Source organism: Gasterosteus aculeatus, chromosome 10, assembly GCF_964276395.1.
Source record: "Gasterosteus aculeatus chromosome 10, fGasAcu3.hap1.1, whole genome shotgun sequence".
Classification (NCBI taxonomy): Eukaryota; Metazoa; Chordata; class Actinopteri; order Perciformes; family Gasterosteidae; genus Gasterosteus; species Gasterosteus aculeatus.
The window spans coordinates 2350566-2360980 of record NC_135697.1 but is presented as its reverse complement, the minus strand read 5'-3'; the positions used below and the strand labels follow the sequence as shown (position 1 = coordinate 2360980).

The 10415-nt window shown below is 44.4% G+C and overlaps 3 protein-coding genes across 3 annotated transcripts; 1 reads left to right on the top strand and 2 right to left on the bottom strand.

Annotated features, from left to right (window-relative positions):
* Nucleotides 1-235: 235 nt before the first annotated feature.
* LOC120825992 (proteasome subunit beta type-8-like) lies at nt 236-4391 on the bottom strand. The gene is made up of 6 exons (XM_040187897.2): nt 3810-4391; nt 3411-3552; nt 3127-3238; nt 2687-2816; nt 1627-1831; nt 236-670 (listed from the first exon to the last, which is right to left on the bottom strand). The coding sequence occupies exons 1-6, from the start codon at nt 3957-3959 to the stop codon at nt 582-584; spliced, it is 828 nt and encodes a 275-aa protein (XP_040043831.2). The 5' UTR covers nt 3960-4391; the 3' UTR covers nt 236-581.
* Nucleotides 4392-5148: 757 nt separating this feature from the next.
* Nucleotides 5149-7957, bottom strand: LOC120825995 (proteasome subunit beta type-7-like). Its single transcript, XM_040187900.2, has 8 exons — nt 7813-7957; nt 7499-7583; nt 7090-7187; nt 6558-6698; nt 6352-6467; nt 6161-6219; nt 5834-5985; nt 5149-5380 (listed from the first exon to the last, which is right to left on the bottom strand). The coding sequence occupies exons 1-8, from the start codon at nt 7872-7874 to the stop codon at nt 5269-5271; spliced, it is 825 nt and encodes a 274-aa protein (XP_040043834.2). The 5' UTR covers nt 7875-7957; the 3' UTR covers nt 5149-5268.
* LOC120826004 (proteasome subunit beta type-6-B like protein) lies at nt 7886-10334 on the top strand. Its single transcript, XM_040187909.2, has 6 exons — nt 7886-8020; nt 8438-8508; nt 8655-8786; nt 9064-9193; nt 9305-9449; nt 9820-10334. The coding sequence occupies exons 1-6, from the start codon at nt 7973-7975 to the stop codon at nt 9945-9947; spliced, it is 654 nt and encodes a 217-aa protein (XP_040043843.1). The 5' UTR covers nt 7886-7972; the 3' UTR covers nt 9948-10334.
* Nucleotides 10335-10415: the final 81 nt, after the last annotated feature.

Genomic DNA, 10415 nt, shown 5'->3' with positions numbered 1-10415 from the left:
GCATCTAAAATGATTTTTCATAGCTTTAATATTTATTTGAAAAATGATTTATGTTACTTGGACAAGAGGATTTTTTTGAAAGAAATAACGTGGTTGACAGTAAAAGGACTGAAAAACTGAAAAAGAAAGAATAAAAATCCTTTAATCTAAATATCTTCATTGTCATCGACATGTGACCACCTGACTCGTTTGTCCTCATGGTGAGTTCATGTCAATCATTACAGGACAGCAGGGAGCTGAGCAACAGGCTTTATTTGGGACTGTGTGTTGTTTTGGTGAAAGTATTTTAACAGCATGTCTGGTTAACAAAGAACAAACTACTACACAGAAGCACGTGAGGATCAACACACACAGAACCTGCATTACATCACTAAGAACAAACAGCAAACAATGAGCTCAGCAGCTTAGAGACAGTTTGGTTCTGTAGAGTTCAGGTTCATGTGTAAGGAAAGAAACGTTTCTACAGCATTTCTCTGCTGTGAGACGTCAGTGGGATCATTTCCAAAATCACTATTAGAAAAGTGGACAAAGAATCTTTTGGGAAGAAACGCATCATCAGTCGTGTTCAGAGTGCTGAGCATTCAGAACATTCCCTTCCTGTAGCGGTGGATCAACTCGGATACGTCGTCCTTACACACCTTTATCCAGCCGTCCTGCTGCATGTGGTACACTGGACACACACACACACACACACACACACACACACACACACACACACATAAGGACACAGAGGTTTCCAGTGGCCACAGACCATGACTACATACATTGCATGACTCTATTCCCTTATTTCTGATGCATCTCTTGTGAGTGAGACGAGAACGACATCAAACACGTTTCAGTTTCTAGGTCGACTCATCGGCATGAGGTTGTTTTTGTTTAATTAGGTTTATTTATTATATTTCTTATATTTCCTACTTTATCATTGAACACAAAATGTTATACGATTTATTTCAAAGCAGAAACTTACAGTATATTTATTTTGTAACATTGAGGAACCACAGAGGATCGTTGCTGTTTGCATGTTAGGTTGAAACCTTCAGTCAGTTGTACATAATATATTTTACAAGCAAAAATGCCCCATAAATGCTCTTGACACAGAATCGAGGAAATACTTAATTTGCAGTGAAAATAAATGTAAATTGTTGTCCAACTGATGTTAAAACAAATAATGAACAGAGATGATTAAAGGGCCTTTGTGGAAAGTTTATGTAAGAATAGATGTAGTTTAATTTATAGTTAAAGAGCAAAATGCTGCAGACCTCACTGATCAATAATGATTGAGGGATTCCCCTTTGGTTATTTCATTTAATTATCATCACTGTTATTTATCTTCTTATTCTCGCTTGAAAGTCCGTCAATTTCCATGTTTCCAAAGAGCAAAAAAATGACGTGCAAATGTTCTTAGTTTTGAGGTAATTGGTCGTAAACAAAAGGACAAGTTGACATTTTGACCCTTTGATGTTGACACATGAAAGGTCACATGATCACCAAAGGGACACAATTAGTCCTGAAATGTCCCGGCAACCCGTCCAATAGTGGAGACACCAGTCTGGACCAAAGAGAAGTGACGGAGACAACGTGGGACGGGTGTTGTTGGCTGGTGGATGTAAACCAGCGTGTACTCACTGTTGACCGCCCCTCCAGAGTAGGCGTCCCTGTGTGTGGCGTGAGCGATGCCCCGGCGGCCCAGCTCGTACGCCTCCTCCACCGCCATGTCCTCCCTGTAGCCGCTGTCCACCACGCCGTAGGCGTAGCTGCTCCCACAGCCGGTGGAGAACATGCGGCCGGACAGACGCGTCCCTCGGTCGTCCACGTAGTACAGACCGGGACCCTGGAGACACAAAGACACCCGATGGTCTGCTGGGAAATCAGCATCTCAGACACAGCAGCTGTTCCTGAGTCACGGAACACAAGCTGCTGATGATATTTGACCAACACTAGATTTAGTAAATGGTCATTTTGGGTCATATTTTAAAGGTTTAAATGAGCTGCTCTCTCCTCCTTCTTACAGATGTTATAGGCTACTTTAATGGATGCATTTAGAGGCACATGCCAGCAGGTGGTTTCTGTATTCACGTGTCATACTGACATGTAGTGGATATTTGTTTGTGTGTAAGTGATTCCTTCTTACTGTCACTAACATTGTGTGATAGGACCTGTCCACGGTGGCTCTGCTCCCTGAGAGCCCCTTCCAGTCCCCACATGTCACATGTGTTAATCCATGCAAACCTTTTCCACAGCATCAACCCTCCTCCCTGTTTGGATCACCTTTGTTTACTTGCTGGGCAGGTTTAGTGATGGAGGTCATGCAGAGGATTCAGTATTGATTTGATCATATCCAGTGAAAAGTTCCTCACAGTAACTTGTTAAATTAAGGATGCAAACCGGCAAAGAAAAGCCAACCGGTTCGATGCCGTAGGTCCAAAACTAAACGTGGGCCTGTTGAACTAGAGCTACTTCACATGTTAACAAGTGACTGTAAAGTTTCTACAATGATGAAGGCCGTTTGAATATAAATAAAGCAACAGGAGCATAAAACATCCACGTTAAACATTCTGCCTCAGAAAACAGCCTCACAATCCTCTAGTGCAGCGAGGACGTTTCTATTTCTAGGCTCTGCTTCACAGGAAGTGAAGAAAAAGGATTCTCCTTTGTTTTGGCACAGCGACTCAAAGGCACAGCTCACCTCTTTGTCCCATCCACAGATCATGCTTCCCATAGAGAGGCCCATGCCTCTGTAGCCCAGCATCATGTTGCACAGCAGCTTGGAGGCAGCAGCCACAGAGATCCTGTGGTTGCTCCTCAGCCTGTACAGCCTGGAGGGACCAAGTCACCAAACAAATCAAACATCAATCAGGGTTGTTTCCAGGGTCGACCTGTCACCTTTCATTTTACACGCATGTCCGTCCAAAATATCACCACTGCATCGTTTCACGTTACACATTTGTGTGTTGTTATCTTTTGCTCTGGATACTTAGATTAAAGTTTTTTTGTGAGGTCAGTGATCAGTTAAGTCTTGAGCTTTACTCACCTCTGCATGGAACACATTTTAGTATCAATACACAGACACACAGAGCATCACATGTCAGAATGGACAGATTGATGTTCAAAGCACTGCAGACGGACCTGCATTCTTTGGCCAGGAGTCTCTCCCAGTACTGGCAGTCTGCAGCGCTGCCCGACATGGTGCCCAGCAGGTGGGGGTTGATCTCTATCACCTTGTTGACGTCGTTGGACGCTGCAGAGCGGGACACATTTGTGTAAAGACGACATTCTGTGAGCTCAGAGTTTCTCTTGTTGCCTCATTTACTCACGGAACCTTACTTACGTATGGTTCCGTGTTCCTCTGTGTTACATTTCAAAGCTCCACACATCTGTGATATGATGCATGAGAAATAAAACGTGTCTACCCAAGTAACGGCCTGCTGAGGCTCTGGAGTCCACAGCCACAATGACTCCATGTCTGAACTTGAAGGCCAGGGTGGTCGTCCCGTGGTTCAGGTCTATACTCACACCACCATCACGGCTGCAGGTTCCTAGAAACCCTGAAGGCTGAAATAGAAGCAAAGAGGATCTCAGTGGGTGGAATCACGCGTGTAGGTGCAGTGTGTGTGTATATGTGTGTTATTCCACAGTAACGTGTAAGATGAATGCATCATTTGAAGCTGCAGGAGAAGCGAACGCGACCACAGACGCGTAAAAGACGTTGAACCACCGCGCGTCTGACGCGTCACGCTTGTTGCATCAGGATCACCTGATACGATGCAGACTTCTCATTTTGTAGCAAAACTCGGTGAAATGAGACTCACGTCTACACCCAGAGGGACAGCAAATTCCTGCGTTTTGGTCCCGAAGTTGTAGTGGTTGGTTCGGTCGAAGAGATGCGTCTGTCTGGCTGGAAGAATCTGCTCACGGAGTTCAGCATAAGACTTCAAACCAGATACTTGGAAAAGAGCCATTATGTATTCGACTATATTGTGATTATATTCTGCTCTTTAAGTTGTACGAAATGACGAAAGTCTCTGAAGAAGCGTCACGGATAACTACCTGGGAAGGGACGATGAATTCGAAAGTGAAAGGGTTTAAAAGCTGATTTATTGTAAATAAATGCTAAAAGAGCCAGCTAGCTACATAAAACCAACAAGTATACACGAATACGTTCAGCTGGTCATCATATAACTTATAACCTGATTTGATAGAAACACATAAAAGAAAACTGGTTAGAATCGTACTGTTAATAAAAACAACGCAGCTCGCATCGACCAATAGGAGAGCACTGTGTGTGTGTCGTCATCAGTCACTAAGCGAGAAGCAGCGATCAGGTTTGCAGAAAAGCAGAGGTCAATGACGTCATCAATGGGTGTTTGAAATTCATTTTCATAACACAATATCTACTGTAGTCGGGTTAATGGAGTATTACCGCATATATATGACTTGAAAATATATTATATATATAGCTGCAATATTAAATTGAACTGTATCTACTCTAGTCAGGTTGATGAAGTATTGACATATTGTCACGATTTGGGTTTTTATTTTGTAGTTTCATGCCTCTGGTGTTCCTTAACTTCACTTCCTGCCTTGTCCTGTCATCCCTGTTGTTTTCTGCCGTGTCCATGATTGTTTCCACCTGCATCACCTGCACCTTCCCCGTGTATTTAAGACACGTGTGTCTCTTGTCCCTTGTGGTGTCATTGAATGTTTTGGACGTTCCGCTCGTCTGTCGTCATCTTGCCCTGAGTTCCCGGTCCATGTCTGCCCTTTTGTGTCCATGTTTTTTCCCTTGGCCCTGCTTTAATCTTAATATTACATTCAGTAAATAATTGCATAATATGTAAATGGAGTGTAATAGAATTCAAACACGCAATCAATGCGTGTTCTAAATTCATATTTATAACACTACACTGTATCTACTGTAGTCGGGTTGATGGGGTATTAGTATATATCAATGCACTCATTTAGGCTTGAAATATTTGATGTATATTACATTCAGTAGATAATTTCAAAATACGAAAATAAACAGTAACAGGGATGGAATAGAATTTCATTCAATTTGAATTTTTATTTTATTTGATAGTTTTTTCATCTGAGACACATGAAACAGTTTCATGTGTCACCTCACAGTGAAGAATAGAAACCATGACAATGTTTATTAACTGATTTTCACTGCTTGCATTTTATTTTTTAAGTGCATGACCAAGCAACACAATAAAAGCCTTCACACTTTTCTGCTAAACGTGTTGTTATAAGGTGTGACTGCATCGCGGATCAGGCTGTATCCATCCGCTGCACAGTCTCCTCTACAACCTCCAGCTTTACAGGGACTACTTTCTCCGTCAGAACCGCTGTTGTGCCTGCACCATATTTGTATTTTGTTTTCCTAGAATAGAAGAATAGATGGTTAGAGGGATTCAATAACTGAAAAGCAAACATGTTATTGTATAATCACATACAGTCTGATATCTACCGCTCTGAGAGGGAAACCTTTAAAGTCGCAGTGTGTAGAGTTAGAGGTATTCATGAAGAAAGTAAATGTAGTATTCATAGCATGTTCTCACTGAAGTATAATCACCTGAAGCTAAGAATCATGTGTTTCCTCAAGCTCTGAATGAGCCCTTCATATCTACAGGAGCGGCTCCTCTTCATGGAGTTCCATGAGCAGCCATGTTTCTACAGACTGAATACTGGCTCTAGAGAGCCGTCCTTGTTTTACATCATTTGACTCACTTGGAAAGGAAGGGAAACAATCTGCAGCCTCATCACCAGAGACTGAATCCTGCACACAGCTCCTTTAAGAATCGACCCATGCAGCAGAACTCAGTCACACTCGTACCTTTTGTCTTTGTACTGTGACACCTGGTACGGTCTGATGTGGTCCACTCCTTCTCTGGTGAGGACACAGATGTCGATGTTGTTGCCTGAGGCGAGGTCATTCATGACTCCCGCGTGGATGGCGGCACGCACCAGCTCCTTCGCCTTGTCCAGCTGAGAGTTACAAGAATTCAGGGAAATGACAGAGAGAGAAATTCCCCAAATAACAGTTTTAATATTTTGTCATCCAATAGTGACAGAAATAAATGCTTTTTTAAAACATTTTCCATATTATCCTGACTATCAATCCTTGTCACAGTGTGTAACAACAGCTGTCCAGGAGGCGTACCTCCAGGTCGGGTTTGTACCCGTCCTCTAGAATCCCCAGAGCAGCCAGATCCCCAGAGCCTGCAGGAGGAAACACACATGTGGTCTGAGAGGGAATCGGTTGAATAAGTCCAGCAAACTCAAATGTTATTCAAAACGGTGAATGTTATAGAGCCACGATGCTTAGAGAATATTGTTCCATCACACACGTACCCATTGCAAGGTACGGCATCGTATCCACGCTGCCGTACGGCCCCACCGTGTACAGGTGGTTCCCAGTGCAATCTACTCCTCCCAGTATAAGACTGGCCCCAATTTGGCCGTGATACCTGAGGGACACACGGATCAGAACAGGGCTTTTAACGGGTACTTTAACTCATTCACACACCGTTGGATACAAGCTCATGTGCTACACAAACCTGTACAACATCTCCTGGAGTATGTTGACGGCCATGACGACACGAGGGTTCCTCCCGCTGTTCAGGGAGAAGATGGTGAGGTTGGAGGAGAGGAGCTCAGTGGTCTTCTCTGTATCTGCTGCTGTTCCTGCTCCACAACAACTAGGAGGAGAGGAAGGAGTGTTTTGTGAATAGAGAGTTGAGGGAAAATATGACAAAAAGCTACAGGGAATTGGGAAAGAGAGAGTAGAGGAACTGCGGCATCCTTTCTGAAACTGTTTTGCTTCAGCAGTCATAGAAATCCATTATACCCAAAGAGTCGCAGCGACTTATTCCATCTCCTGCAGTAGCCTCAATAGTGCAGAATGCACCACTAGAACAAGGACCTAAGTTCTTAATCTGAGGGCACTACGGCATTCTGGGATATGTAGGAAATCACAAGTAAAGGAGACTTATGTCCACAAAAAGGAACATACGTTTCATTCTGATAACAGTGAGAGTATTTTAAAGGTGGATCTCCTGGTACTTTCAGTGTGTCGCATACAGGACTTACTATATATTTGGAGCAATGTAATGGATCTTGGAGCACATCTTGTCAGCCACTACTTCACTGGATGTGGCTCTTGTGTCTGCTCCCAGAACCACTCCATCCTGCACCCACACACACCGAGCGGGAGGTGTGTTACTCTAATTGTTATACAATTATACACTTTGCTTTACACTAGAACAAGACATTTAAATCTCAGTGGTCCCACTGGAGCTAAACAGGCCCCAGCAGTGCTGTGATACACTGGGCAGATCCCCTCAGTGTATTTATGTATTCATCATCATTGTTGTTAACACGGACTGTCCTGTTCAGTTATGCAGAGATGACAGGGAAAGGAAACAGTGTGGTCGACTTTAACAGGGTTAAATAATGCAATTCAGGGTAAATGCAGATGTACACAGGTGTGTGTACTCGCCTTGAACACCACTCCCGCTATGGTGGTGCCTGTTTTCACAGCTTTAGGTATCTGTGCATCAAACAGACCCTCTAACTCAGCATTCCTGGAGAGGGAGGGAGAGACAGGGGTCAACTTATGCATGTATGTAATATATATATAATATGGACAAATCACCACTAAGTCGTTTCATTGATCAACGTGACAAACAAGCAGGGAAAGTTACTTTCACTTTGCATCTCAAATGGATTGAAAGCTGCGTGAGTAACACAGCTTCATTGGTTTTTCTATCTAAGTCACAATCTGCTGCCTATGAGCCAAACAGAAGCTCCTACCTGGCTGCGTGGTCGAAGTTGAACCCCGCTGCAGGAGCGTGGAGGACATTTGATAGCGCCATAGTGGATCCTGGTCTGCGGCTCCTCTGCGCGTCTCGATGCGCCTGAGGTCGCTGTTCGGAGCGTCGCCTCCTTCTTCTCTTTCGGTTTTGCTGTGAAAATGGAGAAACGCAGCGTGGACTCGCGGGTCCGAGGAGTCAGCACAGGGGTGAGTAAACCCGGACCGGCTCCTTAGTGTCACCGTAGAACCCGCTGAAGGATGAAATGATCGATACGTGATTCTGCGGATGAACAGGTGAGACTTTAAGTTACCTGAAAGGAAACCAAACACTACGAGGACCGGACCTGTCGCGTGTTTTAACATCCCAGGTGTTTGCACGTTGGACCTGAACGAGTCACATCTGTACAACATCTTCTAGAACGGAATATGCAAAAAAGCGACAGGCTACACATTTATTCTGTTTTTAAAAATCCGCCCAGAAACTCTAAATCCCATAATGCATAGCGGCGGCGCTCAGAGTGGCTGACATGGACACGTAAGCCTCCTGCTGCGTTTGGCTTGATGTAACTACTTATTCATTACTTGCATGTGAGAACCTCCCCCCCCTCCCCCTCTCTCCCCCAGACCACCATCCTGGCTGCCACTTTTGATGGAGGGGTTGTGATTGGTTCAGATTCCAGGGCTTCCATTGGAGGGTGAGCGTGCTGGGAAGATACACTGCAGATGCCGACATTGTTAAACATATTTGTAAGAAACAGGAATGTCGCTGTGACTGTGGTGGAGGAACACAACCGAGGGCCGGTGATCCAAGTCTCTTCATCACAGTCCTCTCTCTCTTCAGGGAATATGTGTCATCTAAGACCATCAACAAGGTGGTCCAGGTTCATGACCAGATCTTCTGCTGCATGGCCGGCTCACTAGCAGATGCTCAGGCCGTCACCAAGGCTGCAAAGTTCCACCTGTCCTTCCATAGGTGCCACACACGCATATCAATACAACAGCACATGTTTAGCAACTATGCGCACAAGCAAGTCAGCTGAATCCCATTTTCACATCATTCATTAAAATAATAATTTGTTAATCATATTTTTATTCCTCCAAGAGGAGAAGACAGTTGACAGAGTTTTGTCCAAAACCAACTAACAAACTAGTTGTTACACTGACAGCTATAAAAAATCATTAGAGAGCCCAAAATAATAGTTTCAAAGTCTCTTCATCGTGGAAATGCCCCCCCCCCCCCCATTCCACAGTGTCCAGATGGAGACCCCTCCACTGGTGATAGCAGCAGCATCGGTGCTGCAGGAACTGTGCTACAACAACAAAGAGGAGCTGCAGGCGGGCTTCATCACAGCAGGCTGGGACAGGAAGAAGGGCCCTCAGGTGGGGGCTGGTCGGGGTGACAGTCACACAGGAAGCAGAGACACAGCGGTCCAAAGTAACTCCACCTACTGGCGTGTGGCTGCAGTCCTGATACCCTGCGTCCCTCTCCAGGTGTACGTGGTGCCTCTTGGTGGGATGTTGGTCGGTCAGCCGGTGACCATCGGAGGCTCAGGCAGCACCTACATCTACGGCTACGTCGACGCCAAATACAAACCCAACATGAGCAGAGAGGAATGCCTGCAGTTTGCCACTAATGGTACTGTCGTGTTCGTTTACTTGAGCGCGCAGACCTAAATACGCTGATACTTGTTTTGTGTTTTTTCTACGATTCCAGTATAATGCAGAAAATGAGAAGAAGTCTTTGTTGGTTGTTTGTTCGGTTTGTTACAGTTAGAAATGAAAAACACTCAATTTGAGGGCAACCACAGCTCAGCCGGGACAAAGGCCTCTGGTTGCACTCAAATTGGTTTGATGTACATCTATGTTGTAGTTGGTGCCCATGCAGCCTTTAGGAGGTGTATAAACGCTGCATGCTGCTTACCGTCAGTTGTTAAACCTTTATTTGTCCTGCTTGCTGTCCGTCCCCCCCCTGCTCTGTCCTCCCTTTGCTTCTCTCTGGGTCACAGCTCTGGCTCTCGCCATGGGCAGAGACAACGTCAGCGGAGGCGTGGCTCACCTTGTGGTCATCACGGAAACTGGGGTGGAGCACGTGGTTGTCCCCGGCAACAAGCTGCCCAAGTTTCACAACGAGTGACAGCGTCCAACAAACAATGAATTTTATGTCAGTAACTGTTTGAATTTCATGATCCACAATCTCATCAATAATGTACCGTATAGGACTGGGATGTAACACACACACACACACACACACACACACTCCTTAAGAACAAGACAATGAACATGATTAGTTTACTGCCAACGACAAATTGTAAATGTGGAAACAGTGGTGATAAGTTTCATTGATCTGGTGAAAACTAGTTGTTATAAAATCAATATCCTAAAAAATGACAAAATGCTACTTCCATCTCTTGTAATTAACGGCTCCATCAGCCTTTTACTTCTTCCAGATCACATTTTGTGTAGTTGATTTTACATGTTTGGGAATATTTGAAATATAAATGAAGATTCTACATTGTAAAAATGGTTTGTACTACTTTCTATTTGTTGAGCGCTTTAAAATATATTCATCATTATTATACGACGTGTTCTACAAATGACCGTC

Coding starts and splice junctions, on each gene's coding strand:
- LOC120825992 (XM_040187897.2), bottom strand. CDS start 3,959: ATGGCTCTTTTCCAAGTATCTGGTTTGAAGTCTTATGCTGAACTCCGT. Junction 2,817..3,126: donor CTCCTGGCCAAAGAATGCAG/GTCCGTCTGCAG, acceptor TGGTCCCTCCAG/GCTGTACAGGCTGAGGAGCA. Junction 671..1,626: donor CTCTGGAGGGGCGGTCAACA/GTGAGTACACGC, acceptor GTGTGTGTCCAG/TGTACCACATGCAGCAGGAC.
- LOC120825995 (XM_040187900.2), bottom strand. CDS start 7,874: ATGGCGCTATCAAATGTCCTCCACGCTCCTGCAGCGGGGTTCAACTTC. Junction 7,188..7,498: donor TAGCGGGAGTGGTGTTCAAG/GCGAGTACACAC, acceptor GTGTGGGTGCAG/GATGGAGTGGTTCTGGGAGC. Junction 6,468..6,557: donor CTCCAGGAGATGTTGTACAG/GTTTGTGTAGCA, acceptor TGTGTCCCTCAG/GTATCACGGCCAAATTGGGG.
- LOC120826004 (XM_040187909.2), top strand. CDS start 7,973: ATGGAGAAACGCAGCGTGGACTCGCGGGTCCGAGGAGTCAGCACAGGG. Junction 8,509..8,654: donor TCCAGGGCTTCCATTGGAGG/GTGAGCGTGCTG, acceptor CTCTCTCTTCAG/GGAATATGTGTCATCTAAGA. Junction 9,450..9,819: donor CCTGCAGTTTGCCACTAATG/GTACTGTCGTGT, acceptor TCTGGGTCACAG/CTCTGGCTCTCGCCATGGGC.